The following is a 20583-nucleotide window of genomic DNA, read 5'->3' on the forward strand; positions in this document are numbered from 1 at the left end:
TAGGACAGCATGGTTCAACCCCAGACACTCATTTCTAGTAATTAGTCCAAGTACTGATAACCCATTTCAAAGCCTGTGTATAGTAACGTGCTGGGTCAAATCCGTATGGGGATGTATATTTAAAGACAACAACAAAAAGAGTTCCAAATATCGAACCCTCTGTTTCAAGTTATTTAAGATGCACGCTTTTCAGGATGGAAGAGTTACATGTGCCTTTGAGGTTTTCTTCCAGAGAAGCTTTATTTATTGAAACAAATTAAGCAAAATTTCTGCTTTGCCAAACACAAAAACAACAAGAAACAAAGACAACCAACCAACCCTCTTAGTGTACACACTGTTTTGAATCAGAAAACAAAATCCAAAATATTATTGCTATAATGTGTTGCAGTCATGTTCTACATCAACTAACAGATGTTGCGTATGCAAAAGCAAAACAACAAAAGCTTCCGAGCGCTCCATGTAGACATTATTTCTTGCATATTAGCAAAATTAAAACACATGGGCTCTAACCTGTCCCCAGCCTCTCCAGGGGATTCTGCCTGAGGAGTAAGGTAATCAGATCCTGGGCATCAGGTGGGGGTGCCTCATCCTTCTCAGGCCAGTTGATCTCATCTAGAAGGAAGAAAAGTTGTTTATAACCATATTGTTCACAAGAGGGTCCAGGTCCCAGCAACATGGACATCACCTGGGAATTTGTCAGAAAAGCAGAATTTCAGGCCCACTCCAGACCTACTAAATCAGAGTCTGCATTTCATCTTCAATAGATTCCTAAACACAGTCATGTTTGAGAAGCATTCTTTTACAAGACATAAGTAGCACAGATTTTTTACAAGGTAGGAAGAGAATATTTCAATAAGCACATCTTTCATTTGCTTTTTAAATTCATTTTTCTTTCAAAGAATTGGCTTCCAAAAAGTTGCCTCTCTAGTTATTAAAAGACTTAAAATAATAGAAACTCTCAACACCTCCATTTCGGTGGCTAATATATCCATCCAGGGATTATCTCAGGGTAAGATTTTTCTCTCTTAATTTCCTCAACTGAGAATTTGGCCACAGCCATAGAGTTCTTCGGCTCTAAGAAGCAAGAAGTAATTTTGTAAAAATAACTATTTCCAGAAACAAACAAACAAAAAGGTCAAAGTGCTAAGACGGAAGAAAAAGAAAAAAAAAACCAAAGTAATCATAGTAATGGAAGTATTTAAAATCTGTCATAAATATTAAGAATACATTCTCATTCTGAAGGAGTTTGCCTGAAGATAGGTGTGCGTGCTTGTGTGTACGGAAATGCAATAAAAACATGAGTTATTTCTGTGTGTGCCTGCCTCTAGCTTCCTCTGCTGCAGTTTAAATCTGATTTGGAAAATAAAACATGAATATGCATCTGAGCCGTAAGGCATCAAGAACAAAGCCAGCATTTGCTGTTTGTGTTAATTAAACAGTTGATTCCCTTTGCCATTCAGGCTTCAGTATATCAGAAAACAGCCTAGTTATAAATCCATAAACAGCTCAGATATTGTATAAAGGGGTCATACACTGCAGGCAACTCACAATTCTGCTTTGTTAAAGTTTACAAATATGCCCGGCTTGCAAAGTCAAAGATAGAAAAGAATACTGTGATAAAGGGGCTCCTCATATGCAAAATGAATTTTTCCCCTACTTCCACTGCTAGACCTTGTAAACACAGTTCAAATAGACTCTACGTGGCTGGTAAAGATGTCAGTGATGCCTGACAAACTTTCAAGAAGAGAGGCCTTTCTGATCTATGTTCCAAGGAAATTTATAAAATCGGCAGGTAGGGTAGTGATAAACCCTATTTAATTATCATTTAGTTTTGCCACAGGCCACATACAATAGTTAGGGTCAGCTTGCAGGTTAAGATCTAAAAGTTATTTAATTTTAAATGAAAGATGAACAGCTGTTACAGAAATAACATTACACCATAACAACTACCAATGAAATCGTTAACAATCTGTGGATTCAACTTGCTTCTTTCCCATTCTCATTATTTATTATTTGGTAGACATTTGTTTTAGAGTTTATTACATTTTTGTTAATTTCTTCATTATGCCATTAACCATTTTCCCCATTTATGTAAATGTTACCCACATTAACCTTTTATTCTCTGGTGCAACTTTCTTATCATGGAAAGGAAGACTGGATGGCAATTAAATTGCCTGTAAATCCCACACCAAATTCCTTTGCAGAAAAAGCACACGATAAAAAATGGTTTTGTTGCTAGTACATTTCCAAATTCCATGTTAAAAACATTTCTTCAGATCAATTTTCAACAAAAATTGCTCTCCTGAGATTAAGAATGCCAGTTATATGCTTTGATGAGTCAGTTCTTTCAATTTCTTGGCTCAACTGTTTGATAAAAGTTAACATTTTAGTAGTGAAAAATGTGACACTCAACAGATTTACATTAAATAGCTGCTTCCCAACAGTGACTTAAAGATAACTCCTGATGATATTTACCACTGATGACTTGTCCAAATAGCTCTTCTGGAGTATCCCCAAAGAATGGCACGCATCCAACCAGAAATTCATAGAGGATAATCCCCATGGCCCACCAGTCCACCGGCTTTCCATAACCCTGCCTCAGAATAACTTCTGGTGCAATGTATTCAGGTGTGCCACAGACCTAAAAGATAATTGCAATATTAGAATAATTGGAATATTAGACATGAATTAAAATGAGCAAGGTGGCTAGTCACCAATTATTTTGCCCAGAATGCACCATGGAACCACATGGACAAAGAACTTAAGAGCAACAATTATAAAAAGATATTTAAAATACCAAGGCAAAGAATTATTACCAAAGATGGGAAGTTTACAGTTCTGCTCTAATGTTAAATTATATGTAATGTTTACTTTCAAATTGAGAATCTGACCCTGTTTGGTAGTTTTACCTATTATACAATATTAAAACCACTTATAATCCTTACATTTAAAATAATAATGCATTTTTAAGTTTGTCATTGTCAGAGAGAGTTTTAGTATCTATATGACCAAAATACATTCACACACAGGTTATTTCATAAAAGCAATGACAGTTGAGATGCGTTTACCTTAAGTAATTTTACAATGAACAGATTGTGGACACATGGTAATGAGGCATGCTTAAAGGGAAATGGGCCGTGGCTTGGATTTAGCACCCGTGATGGTACAATGCATCATGAGTTTCACGAGTACTCTACTGAGACTCCTGAATTCCTTACAAAAACAGTATTCCATTTGTCTCTCTCACACTCTCACTTGTGTGCAATTAGATCGTTCGTCTTGCTAATAGACCATAATGTTGGGGGAGGAATGTAGATGGAGCAGACAATTCAAAGAGGCCCAGGGAGAAAAATGGGAGCAATTTGCACTTTATTAAATGTAAAGTTTTTACAGACATCTAAACCACCAGCACTAACGTGAAGATGGCCCACACAAGTTGATTCGGAACTTCACTGGCAATACCATACTTGGTATTTCTCAATAAACTACATGGCACCCAAGCTTACCTGTTTATCCAGGAACTCTCGAGCATCCTTCTCAATATGACCCTCGTAAAGGTTGGTAGTCATGCTCATTAGTCCCACCTTAGATAATCCAAAATCTGTCAGCTTTATGTGCCCCATGGAGGTAACCAACAAGCTATGAGGCAGAAGGACATATAACACAATAATCAGTTTATAAGCTGGTTATCTATTTTCATTTCTTCTCTACCCCCATCAATTTCTAAGACTATTTAATACATGGGCATCAAGCTTATTACCAAACCTGGCCTGGAAAGAGATGGAGTCACACAAAGATGTCAAATACCTCCGTCTAGCAGCTGAGTGTAATTCACAAGGGAGGGCTAGAGACAAGGTGTAGCTAATCTTTGTTGGAACAGCCACATAAAGCATCATTTCTAACACTTTGAAACTCTTAGAAAAATTCAAGTATGAAACTCTGATCCCTTTCCATTTTCACAATAAGAAAATAAAAAAGGAAGGGCATACACCAGGAACTAAGGAACCCATTTGTGATTCAAATGAGACGTAAGATAAAGAAAAACAGAAAAATACTGTATTGTTTCAGATTTCAACTTCCATCTCTAATTTAAATTTCTACTCATTAAGCACAAAACCTATATTTCTTACACATGCAAAGAATCTGCAATTAAATATATTTAAAACTTTTTATTTTAAGTGGGAAAATAAAAAGTTTAAATAGTATATACAGTATTACAGTAATTTTAAAATTAAAAGAATAGAGGTATTTTTTAAAAAGCTATTGGATGGAAATATCCCAAAATTTTAATAGTTGTCTTTGGTAATGTTGCAGATAAATTTTTTCTTTTTTTCCCCTGAATTTTTCAAATTTTGTAGAATGAGCATGAGTCAATTTTATCATACACTTTTCAGCACACTTAAAGTCTTTACATATTAATATGTAATGTTTTTAGAGGCTTCTCAAATTAGTGGAGAAAACATGAAATATTTAATAAATGGTGTCAAGATGAATAGCTAGTCATCCGGGAAAAAAAGTCTATCTGTATCTCAAATCAGATACCAAAATCAATTCCACATAAATTAAAAATTACTAAAAAATTAAATTGTGAGTAAAATAGAATGTAATATCAAGCACTTCATCTTGGAGTAGGAAAAGGCAATCTAAGTATGACACCAAATAAAGAAACTATCCAGAAAACAACTAGTAGCATTCTATGAAGCTATTATCACATTTACACCATTAAAAAAAAAACTTAAAAAAATGAACTCTGGCTTTATCATTATCTTTTTCTCTTGTCATTGGGGGTGGGGAACTAGAGGAGGGATTACATTAGGAGAAATACCTAATGTAGATGATGGACTGATGGGTGCAGCATACACCACCATGGCGTGTGTATACCTATGTAACAAACCTGCACGTTCTGCACATGTATCCCAGAACTTAAAGTATAAAAAAGAAAAAAATATACATATATATGCATTGTATCCTTTTTTCCATGAGTTTCCTGAACTTCAAATAAGCATATCTTTTAAAGATTTACATACAAATTACCGTATATACTGTTAAAACAACTCATTTTGGACATTATGGAAGAATTTAAAAATGTACATTGCATTAAAAGAAAACAGCTTTATAAACATATGAGAACTTTGTATTGGGCAAAAGAAGGCATATATTTCATTTGTGTACATACTTGTCTGGTTTCAAATCCCTGTGTACAATTCCATAATTATGTAAATATTCCAAGGCCAAGACCGTCTCAGCAAAGTACATTCTGGCCATATCAACAGGGAGAGGACCCATGTTTTTCATTAAAGTAGCACAGTCTCCCCCTATAACACAGGAAAAAGAGTTAATAGCTATAGGATCAAGGCTTAATGGAGAAAACTAGTTTAGACTGCAGAATTTCAAGGTGAAATCATCTCTACCCATAGACACAGCATATCATAGTCACAACTGGAGTCTGTGTATTAACCTACCATGTTTCTAACTAAGACATGATATGGAGAAAATACAGACTTTTATTTAAGAAGTAGTATTCATAAGAGAGGAGGTTTGGCTCTGAAGTGAAACTGTACTTTAAAGAACTGCTAGCATAATTTTAGGATCATGGTAACAATTTAAAATATACCAGCATAAAACATGGATTCTAGAATCAGGCTACCTGAATCCAAATTCTAGCTCTGCCTCTTACCAGCTGAGACATCCTAGGCAAACTACTCTTGGTTCCTTCACCTGTAATACGAGGATGGTAATAATGCCATCTTTGTTAGAATTTTTAGGAGAATTAAATGAGATAATCTATATAAAGAATTTAAGATATTGCCCAACACATATCACATATTAAATGTGTGATAAATGTTAGTAATTGTTTTTGTTAAGATAACCACAACAGAGGTTAAAAAAGCAAAATATTGGTGTGGCAGAAAGAACACCGGGTGAAAATAAGGCAAGCTACATTTTTGTCTTTTATCTACCACTCTATCTAGTAAGTCTTCCTTTCTTGGACTTTATTTCGCTCATCTATGAAGTGGAAAGGTTAAACTAAAAGGATATCTAATGTTTCTTTGAGTTTTATAGTTTTGGGATTCTGTTCAATGACAACAGCTTAAATTAGATGCTTTGAAATTGTTACCAATCTATTCATCTTATTAACTTTATGTCAACAAGTCATGGTCACTTGAACTCAGAAACTTAATATAAAATTGATGGAAATAAGATTACTTGGAGCATTGAAAAGGTAGTCCATAAACCTCTTAAAGAAAGAAAAAAAAAGCTAAAAATCAGTAAGACTGGCTGCATTTTCTTGACTGTATCTCCTTTTCCATTTTATTTCATACCATAGACTGAAAAGAATATATATTTCTTTCTGTAAGAAGACTAATTGTGATGAGTACTTTTATGATATGTAATAAAAATAAGTAGAAAAAAATCCCATCACCTATATTCCAACTTTAATGACCAATTGAGAGGAGGTAGTTAGGATTAAAAACTATTAAAAAAGATAAACAACCTTTTTTCCAGATAGCGCTAATTTTCCCTTTGTTATAGTAGAGCAGGCACTTTACAAGCAATTATCAGAAGATAATGACTGGGAATACAGCCATCTCATTGCCTGGTTTCAGTTCCTAGGTGGATACAGCCATTATGTGGCACAAACACAGAAAGCTTCAACAACACAAATGAGCAAGGGATTTCTAGGTACAGGTGTCATGTTTTCCGTGTCAGATACCTTCCACATATTCCATGACCATGCACAAGTGGCGCCTTGTTTCAAAGGAGCAATACATGCTGACAACAAAGGGGTTTTCTGCAAAAGTCAGGATATCCCGCTCCACAAAGGCCTGCTGGATCTGGTTTCGAAGGATGAGGTTCTGTTTATTAATCTTCTTCATGGCAAACCTCTGCCGGGATTCTTTATGCCGAACAAAGTAGACTGCCCTGAAAAGGAGCAGAAGTATTGGGGTTGACAGGAGGAGAGAAAGTAAGGATGTTTTGGGGATACAGTAAACCATATAAATCATCAACTTTTTAAAAGTTCCCACGGCAGGTGGAATGTAGCTTACACAAGCTGGCAGCTACAAACATCCCATCCCAGGCTAAACTCCTTTGGCTAGATTGATTTTTTTTTCAAATTCTTTCAGTTAAAGGTCAAGGGTCACATTCAGGCATCAGATTCATCTTCACTGCTAAAGGAAGGAAAAAAGCAGTCCCCAAAGTGAGCTGTTTCCTAATACCTAGCTGACATTTTCAGTTTTTCCACGAACACATCAAAATCCGATATATGTCAGAACAGGAAAGAATTAACAAAGTTACACACATATAACAAGCTAGATCCTTTCTAGCATTAGATATATATTAGACACTTTTTCTCAACCAACTAAAGCAATAATTTTTTTTTTTTTTGAGGTGGAGTCTTGCTCTGTCGCCCAGCCTGGAGTACAGTGGCATGATCTCAGCTCACTGCAACCTCTGACTCCTGGGTTCATAAGATTCTTGTGCCTCGGCCTCCTAAGTAGATGGGATTACAGGTGCACACCACCATGCCCAGCTAATTTTTTGCATGTTTTTTGGTAGAGACAGAGTTTCACCATGTTGGCCAGGCTGGTCTTGAACTTCTGACCTCAAGTGATATGCCCTCCTTGGCCTCCCAAAGTGCTAGGATTACAGGCGTGTGCCACCGTGCCTGAACCCTAAAGCAATAATTTTCTAAATGATACCGTTGGGATCCGCAAAAAACCCCATAGCTTCTTAGAGTATCTGGCTTCCAATTCAGAGACATTTACTTCCAAAGAAATTTCCAGATAAATGAGAAGTATGTGTTTAACACATTATATGGGGCTGTCCTGCAACAAAGGGTAGCATACTTCCTCACTACAGTCCTCAGCATGTGCTACCCCACGGCCGTTTCAACAAGAAATGCATGTCCCAGCATAAGAGTGGGCCAACGATAGAGCTGTATTTCTGTTTTCTCAGACCCACGGTCAAGGTGTCAGGGAACTCTATAACCAGACCAAGCTACACTCAATCTCTACCTAAAGCTTCACCCAAATACTTTATAGAGCCAATTATGTCTAGGTGAAGACAAGGGACCCAATGAGGCTTGGGATAAAGTAAAGAAGAGAATCAGAAGGAGTCTTAACAGCTCATCTGAAAATGATGAGCAACAAGGAACATGTCTTGGATGGGCTCCTTTCTCACAAGTCCTCCTCACCTGTCAATATCATGGGAGAACAAGTTTGAAATCTCCAATGATCAAACAAGAAATCATTTACCTGAAGAGCCATCAATCACAGTGAAGTATGTCCAGTGCCCACCTTATAAAATAGGGGGTATGTGACCTGAAATGGATTTTCCACTAGTTACTTAGCCGTCCCTGAACAATGACTGCAAGGAGGCCTAGAACACCCTATGCTCCTGCTCAATCAATATATCAGGGTGATTCACTGAAATAAATTTCAACTATATTCAATCCCAATTCAATCAATGTTAATATTCTTTCCTTAAGTGTTCAGCTTGGAATTACTTTTTCTTTCATGAATGTTTATCTTTATCTCTGTCTTCTCATCATGCTCATCTTTTTCCTTTATTCGGCAAATCACACATCTATATTTTTGTCTCGGTCTAAACATTATTATTATTTTTGCTTTGCTCATATTTTTCTTCTCATTTCTTTGGTTTTCTAGTTCTTCCTTCACAGTATAGTAAAAAACTCTCTTAACCATACCTCCTATAATCAATGCACTGAATGATCTAGTGCCGTTACTCCCACTGCAAACCAGCCAGCTGGGTGCCCAGCGCTTTCTACGCCGACTGGTGGTACTCTTCAGGATGACCAAAGCCTTGGGCTCCCACCATTCTGAGTGATTCCCACACCTGTTTTGCTGGCTACATTTGATATTAAGATTAACTAATTTAAACAAATATTTAAACAGGAACATGAGTGTAAAAAGGGAAAGCACTATTGCTTATCAGAAAAGTAAACGAATGTTTTAGAAAGTCTTAATAAATGTCAGTTACTAAATTAAGTTCCTGTTGATTTAATGTGGGTGACGAGATTTGCAAAAGTTGAAAAAAATAACAAAAATCTAGATTCCTACATTCATATTGCTTCAATTTCTTGTTTCACCATTAAAGAAGTTAAATTGGAAAACAGAAACAATGTATTGTAAGCCTGGTTTACACTGGCTTTCTTGAAAAGGCCTTCCATCAAAAGACTAGGAAATTTATGTATATTTAGGTTACATTAAAATGTTTAAAATACGTATCTTTTCAAATTATTTCGTACTTTGACCAACTTTTAAATTAAACAACCAACTACTAGTTATTTTTGTATCAGATTAAAGGCTTTTAGTATATTTTTCTTTTATCAGCTACTGATCAGATACTATCAAGAATCCACAGATAACTTGAGTTGCTCCTAATCAGATGATGGTAGCAGGACAGACATACAAAGGAGCACAGAAAACAACTTGGCCATCCCTCAAATAGAAGATAAGCACTGATATACAAATGTTGTCATTTTATCCACTGCGATCAAGTCAGTTTCATCCCCGGGATGCAAGGCTAGTTCAACATACGCAAATCAATAAACGTAATCGATCACATAAACAGAACCAATCACAAAAACCACATGATTATCTCAATAGATGCAGAAAAGGCCTTCAACAAAATTCAGCAGCCCTTCATACTAAAAACTCTCAATAAACTAGGTATTGATGGAACGTATCTCAAAATAATAAGAGCTATTTATGACAAACCCACAGCCAATAACATACTGAATGGGCAAAAACTGGAAGCATTCCCTTTGAAAACAGGCACCAGACAAGGATGTCCACTCTCACCACTCCTATTCAACATAGCATTGGAAATTCTGGCCAGGGCAATCAGGCAAGAGAAATAAATAAATTGTATTCAATTAGGAAAAGAGGAAGTCAATTGTTGCTGTTTGCAGATGACATGACTGTATATTTAGAAAACCCCATCGTCTCAGCCCAAAATCTCCTTAAGCTGATAAGCAACTTCAGCAAAGTCTCAGGATACAAAACCAATGTGCAAAAATCCTATACACCAGTAACAGACAAACAGAGAGCCAAATCATGAGTGAACTCCCATTCACAACTCTACAAAGAGAATAAAATACCTAGGAATACAACTTACAAGGGATATAAAGGAACTCTTCAAGGAGAACTACAAACCACTGCTCAAGGAAGTAAGAGAGGACACAAACAAATGGAAAAACATTCCATGATCATGGACAGAAAAATCAATATTGTGAAAATGGCCATACTGCCCAAAGCAATTTATAGATTGAATGTTATTCCCCATCAAGCTACCATTGACTTTCTTCACAGAATTGGAAAAAACTTCTTTAAATTTCATAGGGAACCAGAAAAGAGCCTGCGTAGGCAAGACAATCATAAGCCAAAAGACAAAAATGGAAGCATCACGTTACCTGACTTCAAACTATACTACAAGGCTACCATAAGAAAAACAGCATGGTACTGGTACCAAAAGAGATATATAGACCAATGGAACAAAACAGAGGGCTCAGAAATAATGCCATACAATCTATAACTATCTGATCTTTGACAAACCTGACACAAACAAGCAATGGGGAAAGGATTCCCTATTTAAAATGGTATTGGGAAAACTGGCTAGCCATATGCAGAAAGCTGAAACCAGATGCCTTCCTTACACCTCATACAAAAGTTAACTCAAGATGGATTAAAGACTTAAATGTAAGGCCTAAAACCATAAACACCCTAGAGGAAAACCTAGGCAATACCATTCAGGACATAGGCATGGGCAGAGACTTCATGACTAAAACACAAAAAGCAATGGCAACACAAGCCAAAATGGACAAATGGGATCTAATTAAACTAAAGAGCCTCTGCACAGCAAAAGAAATTATCATCAGAGTGAACACGCAACCCAAAGAATGGGAGAAAATTTTTGCAATCTATCCATCTGATAAAGGGCTAATATCCAGACTCTACAGAGAACTTAAACAAATTTACAAGAAAACAACAACTCCATCAACAAGTGGGCAAAGCATATGAACAGACATTTCTCAAAAGAAGACATTTACGCAGCCAACAAACATATGAAAAAAAGCTCAACATCACTGGTCATTAGAGAAATGCAAATCAAAACCACAATGAGATACCATCTCATGCCAGTTAGAATGGTGATCCTTAAAAAGTCAGGAAACAACAGATGCTGGAGAGGATGTGGAGAAACAGGAACACTTTTACACTGTTGGTGGGAGTGTAAATTAGTTCAACCACTGTGGAAGACAGTGTGGCGATTCCTCAAGGATCTAGGACTAGAAACATCATTTGACCCAGCAATCCCATTACTGGGTATATACTCAAAGGAATATAAATCATTCTGCTATTAAGACACACGCACACATATATTTATTGTGGCACTGTTCACAATAGCAAAGACTTGGAACCAACCCAAATGCCCATCAATGATAGACTGAATAAAGAAAATGTGGCATATATACACCATGGAATACTATGCAGCCATAAAAAAGAATGAGTTCATGTCCTTTACAGGGACATGGATGAAGCTGGAAACCATCATTCTCAGAAAACTAACACAGGAACAGAAAACCAAACACTGCATGTTCTCACTCATAAGTGGAAGTTGAACAATGAGAACACATGGACATAGGGAGGGGAATATCACACACCAGGGCCTGTCGGGGAGTTGGGGGCTAGGGGCGGGATAGCATTAGGAGAAATACCTAATGTAGATGACGGGTTGATGGGTGCAGCAAACCACCATGGCATGTGTATACCTATGTAACAAACCTGCATGTTCTGAACATGTACCCTAGAACTTAAAGTATAATAACAAAAAAAAAAGAACCAAAAAAGGGGGCTTTCAAACAGGAAATATATATTTTAAAATGAAAGTTAGAATTTAAAATACTGACAGGGAGAAACCAGTATCTTTCTTTTATAGCTTGCCTATTTTGGAGTGTAAATTGGCATACCACTTACCATCTCTTCCTTCAATAGCTGGTTTTGAGTAGTGCTGAAGAGCCTTAGATGTATGTTATGAATTTCACAGATGATCACAGGTGGCCATTCTGATTTTCAATCAAGAATCACCATTTATTACATAAATAACTGCTCTGCAATATGTTTGAGAATAAGAAGTGAAGGAAGAAGAATGGACTTATCCATGATTTTATGAAAGAATAAAAGACAAAGATGCCTCTGGCCCAATATGACCAGCATCCTGACTGGGTCTCTCTGTGGCACTGTATAAAAAATGGCTTTAGTCTTTATTCTCAGATTTTCAGTTCATAAAACTTTGTTTGACTTTCTGCTTTCCCTTGCTATGATGTACTTACAATAATCAGTTAATCCTTGGGAAAACCAACCTAAACCAATTTAAAAGAATCCTATGAGTAGCTTGAGATATCGCTGCCTCAGGACATGCTTATCTTGATCAAGTCACAAAGGTCAAACAGACTTCCTAATTAGAAGTAGTTGTGGGTGGATTTTTTGTTGTTGTTTTCTGTACCTGGGTTTTTACATTTCTGTATTGCTTTGGGAATATTACTCGTCATGTTGAAATTTGTTTATTTAGTAATAATTGTTGTCTCTCACATATACCTTGTCTTTTAAGTTGATGTTCCAAATGAGCTTAAAGTTAGCAAAGAGAGAGAGACAGAGAGAAACAAGGAGAGATCCGACAGCCACTGACAGCCAGACATATAACACTGTTAAGTGGACTGTAAACCTCCCAGTGTTAAAAGTTGTACTGAACTGATATGGCTCCACATTTCTTCTCTGCTTTCTGGTCCCAGAGGTTGTGCTTTCTTTGAAGAGGCTGCTTCTGTCTCTCTTCCTACACTGACCTCCCTGTGAAACAGGAAAACCCAAGGGTAGAAGGTAGAGGGGCAGGGAAGACGTAACCAAAGACCCTAGTTCTCTCTGAGCCAAGCTTCTCCCCACCCGTGCAGAACTGAGGTGTGGGAGGGTGGGGAGAAGTGGAACTAGAAGCTGACAGGATCTAGAGCAGAATGAATCAGCCCTATTGCGAGCATGAATGTCTAGCGTGTATAAAATTATGCACGACTCTGAGAGCCCAATACGTGACTCCATGCTAGCAAATCTCCATGTGGGAAGGAGGGTGCGTGTGCCAGAGGCAAGTTGAGAGAAAGACTACAGGGAGAGCATGTGGGAGACAGGGCGTATGCCACTTACGCACATGTGCCTCTTTGGGACATGTCCTGGGCCCCATCACAGGTAAAAGAGAATCATGTGCATCAAGATTAGAAGGAAAGGCAAAGTGGGGGAGAAATGGTGTGCCTTTCAAAATTAGTTTTTTACTTTTAAAAATTTTAAGTCAATTTTATTCTTTTACTCTGACAACATTTGAAGTTATGACTTAAAGATCCTGGTGGAAGTGTTCACTGGAAGAGGTAGGACCTCTACAACTCCAATTAGTATGGCTAAACATTTAGCAAATGGATACCTTACAGAGAGAAGAGAGCTCCGCTTAGAATCAGGGTATCCGTGACTCTGTCTCTGGGCCTCTCCTTCCCTACATGTGAGTGGAAATAATATCAACTACCACAGAAGGGCTCTTGTGAGAAGAGAACATATATAAAGAAACCAGCACAGCGCCAGGCACATAGCACTTTTTATAAAGCACTAAGTTGACAAAAAGACACGTTTAACTTCCAGTCAGGGATCAGAAGTGTGTTAAACAGAGAAGGAAATCAGATGTTTATCAAATTGGCTTTATAACATGAATTTTCACCAAGTATGATGCTGAGAAAGCCATGTGTGTTTTAGCACTACAGATAGAAGCCCTTCTTAATGACAGGGCTAGTTTCCAGCTCCACCAGCTTTTGAGGAGTCATGGAATCGGTGTCTCTCTGAGCCACTGATGTGAGTGGTAGACCCTGTACATGGATACCTAGGAAAGCCTCTAGAAGGGCCAGTTCAGCCACCCATAGCGGGATACATTTGTTCAGCCAGTTCCCATAAGCCTGCAGTCAGCTTCAATGACTGGGTGAACCAGTGGGGGTGGTTCCAATCAAATTTCAAATTAAAGATTATTAAAACGTGGAGAAAATCTATCAGAAATATAATGAGAGATTAAATCTGAGAAGAGAAAAAGAAAAAAAGAGTTGTGGCTGATCAGCAGAGACTCCCACAGGCAGCTTGTGAGTCCATTAATGACTTGGCCTGCATCCTGGGTGTTTACTGATTCACAGCTTGTTTAACTTCTTGTATATTCCCAACTATTCCCCAAAGTGTGATATACCTCATCTACTATACAGTGGTTTAATTGCACTACAAATGAGTTTACTCAACCAGTTAGAACTCAAAATACTGCTAAGATATATGCCCAAATTTTTAAAAGTAGTGCTTCACAGATAATCTTATTCCAGAATTCCACTGCTAATAAAATCTAGCAGTGCTCAAACCCATACACCCATTAAATCAAAGTTTAATCTTTTCCCTAATGAAGAAAGAAATCTTCAGGTCATTTCCAAAAGTGTAAAGAACTAAAAAACAAATGATAAGCAAGTAGAAACCACAAACAATTGCATGCTAGAACCATCTTCCTAGGTAGAAAAGTTTCAATGAGGTCCTTGAAAAATAAAATATTGCAAAAATACAACATCAGAAAACATTTATAAGCCACAATAGGAAATATGGCATCTGACATATCCTGAAAACAAATCAGTGAAGCATAGAAGGGACTCACAAATATTTAAGTTCTTAAGTTAATGGTGTGGAAAATATTCGAGGTGAAAAAATGGTAACAGAAACATCACTTGTGGCACAACAAAAACCTCTTTTGTTTCATCTGCTCATCTGTGTGATAAATGGCAATAAATGTCAATGAGATTGTTTATTGCTCTTTATATACAAATAGAATTGGGATTAATATTTAATTAAACTAGAATTCTTGGGCTGTCTAAAATGGATCAGGTCACAGTTTGTGCATTAATTACCCTTCTAAACTATTAGTAACTCAGAAGAATCTTGTCACTGTTTACCGCCACAAGGAGAAAATTATGTGTCTATAAAAAGGGATCAAGGAAGGAACACCATTAATATCATTAGATTATTTAGGATACAGTTCAATTTTGAAAATCCTGGTGTAGGAGTTAAAACTGCGGTGAGTGAGCTATGATTACACCACTGCACTCCAGCCTGAGGGACAGAGCAAGACCTAGTCTCAAAAAAAAAAAAAAAAATTAAATTTTTAAAAAAACAAAATCCTGGTGTAATAAAGACAAAAACAAATATATTGCTCTAAATCAAACTTTTCCAACCTGCAGCCTGTGGGCTGCATGCAACCCAGGATGGCTTTGAATGCAGACCAACAAAAATTTGTAAATTTGCTGAAAATATTATGAGTTTTTTGTGATTTTTTTTTTCAGGTCATCAGCTGTTGTTCATGTTAATGTATTTTATGTGTGGCCCAAGACAGTTCTTCTTCCAACGTGGCCCAGGTAAGACAAAAGATTGGACACTCCTGCTCTAAAGCTTCAACCAGACTTATTTAAAGACATTTATCTTAAGGTTGTCTGCTGGTCAGACATGAAATACAGGCTAACCGTCATGTAGTAATACTATATAGAAAATTATAAATATATGATTATATATACTATAGTATTTAATATATACATATATATCTCAATCAAGAGTCAGGTATTTCTTTTAACCTAAAAGGGCAAAAATGAAGGAGGCAGAAACAAGGGTAAATAAAATTTTTCCTTGAAAGTCTTTCTCTCCAACCCTCTAAAGTAACTGCTTGGTCACTTGGCATGTTTTCTGATGAGGTGTCCAGTAAGAAGTGATTTTGGCTGCCCAGTACAAGCCTCAGGAAAGGAGCAGTGATCTGAAAAGTCAAGTCCCTATACAGCTTCTATTTGGCCTTAGATAAATGTGAAGAATAAATATATTACTTGAGTGTGCAGAAACACAATAGAGAGCTTTTCTTGAATTACTCACCCATAGGCTCCATTGCTAATCAATTTAATCGTTTCAAAATCACTTTCCCGAGGTTTCCTTCGAAGTTTCAGGGAGGTATTAGAGCTCTTGGAAACAAAATATGGAAGTTAAAAAGTAGTTTAGAATTAAGAAAATTATTTTATCAGCAAAATAGATAATATTTGAATGACACGCTGTTATGTAATATGTTGAAGTACAGTATTCCAGCCACAGGAACCTGAGGGATAGAGCTTTACAGAGCCATCATCCACAGCAATGCTGACAAACTCCTTGTGACACTGTCACTTAAGCGAATCCACATTTCCAGGCAATCAAGGACAATTCCTGATATTAATTTCCTTTTGTAAACTACTCAGGTTGGCCTTGTCCTAGTCTTTTAACATTTTGGGATTTAACTCCAAAATGCCAAGCTTTCCTTTTGGTTTCTGTCAGCCAAAAAAGAATGGGCCGGAGTGGCTCTACATGGGGCTCTACCCCTGACAGAACATGTCTCTTTCATTCCTGTGGCAATCTTCATTGCTCAGAAAAGCAGTAGGCAACACATGGAACACGCAAGTGCAGAATGCCTGCTTTTCTTTATTTCCATGCCAGAAATCTAACATGGCTTACAAAACAAGTTTCAAAAAGACAGCTCTTTAAAAAGTTTAGCTCAAAGGATGGGAATAGAAAAAAATGCTTTAAAAAAATTCTCTCATGCCCCATTTATCTTAGCATGGAGAGGGAGTTACCAGCTCTTTGCTCCTCTCTGCAAGAGTGCAGAATTCCCTTCCTATTGTTTTGGAAGAAACCCTGTGTGGGCGCCGTCATCCTCAACTCAGCGCTGTCATCGCTGACCCTGTCATCCCACTCATCTTTGGAAGACTTGGCTACCCACCTTCCTCTCTGCCAAGAGCTCTCTCATCATCCAGGGTGACTTCACTGTCTACACAGATAACCCACCCAACACTCTGGCCTCCAGGCTACTTGACCTCTTCAACTTGAACCATCTGTTTCCTCTGCTCCCCCTTGGCCTCTGGCCCTAAGATCTGGATCTATCTAGTCATCACCTGCCAATGCTCCATCACAGAAAACAGACTTCAAGACTGGGACCACTTATTTGTTTAGTCACTCACTATTACTCTTTTAATCTTTTTATTCTTTTTTTATTTTTTATTTTCTTATCTACTTTGCACTGGCTCAGAGATAATTCACTCACTATTACTGCTCTTTCATGGGTTTGGGCTGCAAGCCTCTGTCCAAGGCTCTCTAATCTTATTAACTCTTTCCTATATGAGTGATCTCATTTATGTTCATGGATGACTCCTAAGTCACTTCCACCTCCACCAGAAACTCTCCCTCTGAGTGCCAGAAGATATCAGACCTTATCTACAGTTGCCGGTTTGATGGATCTTCTTTAATGTTTCAAAGGAACTTTAGTCTCGATACATTCAAAATTACGAGTCAGATAATAAAACAGCTATCATTTATTTAGCACTTACTAGGTGATACTGTCCCAACCATTTTACATAAAAATCTCATTTAATCTTTTACAAACAGGGAAACTGAGGCACGGAGAAATTTCCCCCACCCCCCAGCTGGTAGAAAGCAGAGTGTTTTCAAATCTAGGCAACCTGACTCCAAAGCCTGGGTTCTTATCCCCCAGGCTACAGAGACTGCTCCTGCTTTCCTAACCCCTAATCTGATGCACCCTGCTTCCTCTTTTGGTGTTCACAATTGAGGAGAATGGCACCAGCATCCAGGGCCTCTCACCTGTGCCACGGCAGCAGCCTCTGAACTGGCTTCCACATTGTCACCCTTCCCTTCTCCTCCCACCCCACACTGCTTTCTGCACTGCAGTCAGTGTGATTTTTTTCAAGCCATAACTCTGATTGGATTATCTCCCTGTCCACTCCTCCCACCCTCATATACCCGTACACCTCCTCCAAAGTTCAGTCACTTCCCATTGCTCTTAGAAAACAAAAACAAAAAACCTGACAAACATGAACAACAGGGACCTAAGCATCCAGTTTTTACTCAAGTGCTCTAGTTTCTGCCGTCTCCTTTGCTTAGTCCTCTGATGTAGCCTGTGTCTGGAATGTTCCTTTTGCCCCTTCTTACCCTAGTGATCTGTTACGTTTAGCTCAAGTGCCATTTCCTTGGAAAAGATTGGGAAATCTTTTGGGACTGGACAGACTATGGCAAATATCTTTACGTTATGGTAGCACATGGTCTTTTTTCTTCATAGATTTTATCCATATTCTTATTCATATATTCACATAGAAGCATAATAAACATTTGTTGAATAAATAAACACAGCCAAAGTCTCCAGATGCTAAACAGAAAAACCAACATCATATTTCATCAAGAAATATACTTACACTCACTGATTCATCTGTTTCTGGTGTTTCTGCTGTCCCACTATCGTAGTTTCCCAATTGAGCCATTTCTAAGTTAAAAAAAAAAAAAAGTTAAGCTTAATAAAAATATTGCAATTGGATAAGAATACTAAGCTGAAACAAAAGAAAAATAGTTTCTCCCATATTAAAAAAATTGCTCTATACTCCAATGTCCCCATGGGAAAATCTTAAATCTAAAAAAAGGCAGCAATTGGTACTTTGAAATTGTTCACTACACACTCCTCCCTGGAACCCCATTTCTTGCAAACACCTAGACATAGGAACTTTAGAGGCTGGGCATAGGAACTCATTGGCTGATGCAATCACCACAGCTTGGAAAGGCTTCGGTGAGTCAACAGCTCTGCTTAGAATCAGATATCTGAGAGAGGCACATCTTTCCAGGCTCTGGAGGGCATCAAAGTAGTACTGACTACAACTAGGGAATGATTCTTAAGTTGTGGTGCATATCTCGCGTTCCATTCCTTCATATCTACTGAGAAATACCCTGCCAAAGACACTAAGAATTTGAAATTTGTCAGAGAGGAAGTAATAACGGTGGTTAAGAGGGATTTGGAGATTAAAAGACTTAGGTTACCACTACTATCTGCACTTACTGACTGACTGACCTTTTAACTTCAAGCTTTTCCCCTGTAAAATGTAAACAATATTACTTACTTCTTAGAGCTTTTTGTACTGTATGTGATAATGCATGTAAAGCTCTTAGCATACTAACAAAAATTAAGTGCTCATTAAATGTTGTTATTTATTATTAATCATATTGTGTAATCAGTCTTGGATTGAATATCACATGCTTGACACCAGCTTTAAGTACTACCCTGACGATTTAAAAGAGACAAAGGTGTCTAAATTGATCAATTCACATTGGAAGGCATACTTGAATTTATAGAAGTAGATGAGACAAATTCTTTTACTGTTCATTTTCTTTTTTATACTTTTAAAAAATCATGTTTTATTTAAAAAACATGAAATAATTTTCTCTAAATCTATGATAGGTCTTATCTGAGTGATAGGATCACAGACAATTAATATTTTCTTCTTTTACTTGTACTTTCCAATTTTTCAAAATTGAACATGCATAATAAAAGTCATAGTTTTTAGTTACATATTTTGTGTGCATCTAAATATATTTAATTTTCAATTTAAATAAACTTAATTTTACTAGGTGATATTATTTAATTATTTAATTTAATTTATTTATTTAAATTTAATTATTTAATTTACCAGGTGATATTATTTAATTAATTAAATAATTAAAAAATTATTTCTTAGGTTCTTATTTTATGTATTCATGTTCTTATAAATATGATCATCTCTTCTGGGCAGACATTATGCCTAAAAGATATGAAGCAAAATGACATTGGAGTACTACCTTTAGATAAAAATTTATAAATTCTAGATTCTGGAATAACTGGACATTGACAATAACTTTCTCAGTTTACCTACAGGGGAAATTCCAGAAAAAAAAGGAGCTTAGCACAAACTATGTACTTTCTTGGTCTCATTCAAATGATGTCAATATCCAATATGACTAGCACCTTAGATTTATGGACTTAGAGGTGAACTAAAATGCATTTAGTTAGAAAGGATCTCAAGGAAAGGTGCAAAAATTAGTAGTATTTAAATAAAACAGCAACAACAGCTAACATCTATTAAACACTTACTATGTTAAGCAATTACAAAGATAAACATAGAATCCTCAAAACAATTCTATAAATAGATACTATTATTATCTCATTTTTATGGAAGTAACTGAGGCACAAAGAGGTGCATCAATTTGGATGGTCAAGGTTCATACAGCCTGCAGTGTTGGCTTAGGGTGCTGACCTGGCAGCCCAGCTCCAGAACTCCCAATTCCTAACCTTCAAAGGACAGGTCTAAGGTATGTTAGTTTAGATGCTGACAAGAAAGGGAAACAAGTGTAGAACAATCAGAGTCTGTAATCATTTATGTTTTATTTCTTGAGACGAAGTCTTGTTCTGTCACTCACACTGTAGTGCAATGGCGCCATCTCGGCTCACTGCAACCTCCACCTCCTGGGTTCGAGCGATTCTCCTGCCTCAGCCTCCTGAGTAGCTGGGACTACAGGTGTGTGCCACCATGCCCAGCTAATTTTTGTATTTTTAGTGGAGATGGGTTTCACCATGTTGGCCAGGCTACTCTCGAACTCCTGACCTCAGGTGATCCACTCAGTGAGGTGCAAT

General features: G+C 37.2%; 1 protein-coding gene across 11 annotated transcripts in view; it reads right to left on the bottom strand.

Annotated features, from left to right (window-relative positions):
• MAST4 (microtubule associated serine/threonine kinase family member 4) overlaps window positions 1-20583 on the bottom strand; it is a 581240-nt gene that overhangs the window by 32281 nt on the left and 528376 nt on the right. For all 11 annotated transcript variants that reach the window (XM_055251510.2, XM_055251508.2, XM_055251507.2 and 8 more), the window contains 7 exons: window positions 18344-18411; window positions 15987-16072; window positions 6716-6924; window positions 5177-5315; window positions 3507-3639; window positions 2476-2641; window positions 511-612 (listed from right to left, as the gene is read on the bottom strand). In XM_055251510.2, the coding sequence (XP_055107485.2) occupies window positions 511-612; window positions 2476-2641; window positions 3507-3639; window positions 5177-5315; window positions 6716-6924; window positions 15987-16072; window positions 18344-18411 (903 nt within the window). The remainder of the gene's footprint in view (window positions 1-510; window positions 613-2475; window positions 2642-3506; window positions 3640-5176; window positions 5316-6715; window positions 6925-15986; window positions 16073-18343; window positions 18412-20583) is intronic.

The sequence above is a fragment of the Symphalangus syndactylus genome, chromosome 18, assembly GCF_028878055.3.
Source record: "Symphalangus syndactylus isolate Jambi chromosome 18, NHGRI_mSymSyn1-v2.1_pri, whole genome shotgun sequence".
Taxonomy (NCBI): Eukaryota; Metazoa; Chordata; class Mammalia; order Primates; family Hylobatidae; genus Symphalangus; species Symphalangus syndactylus.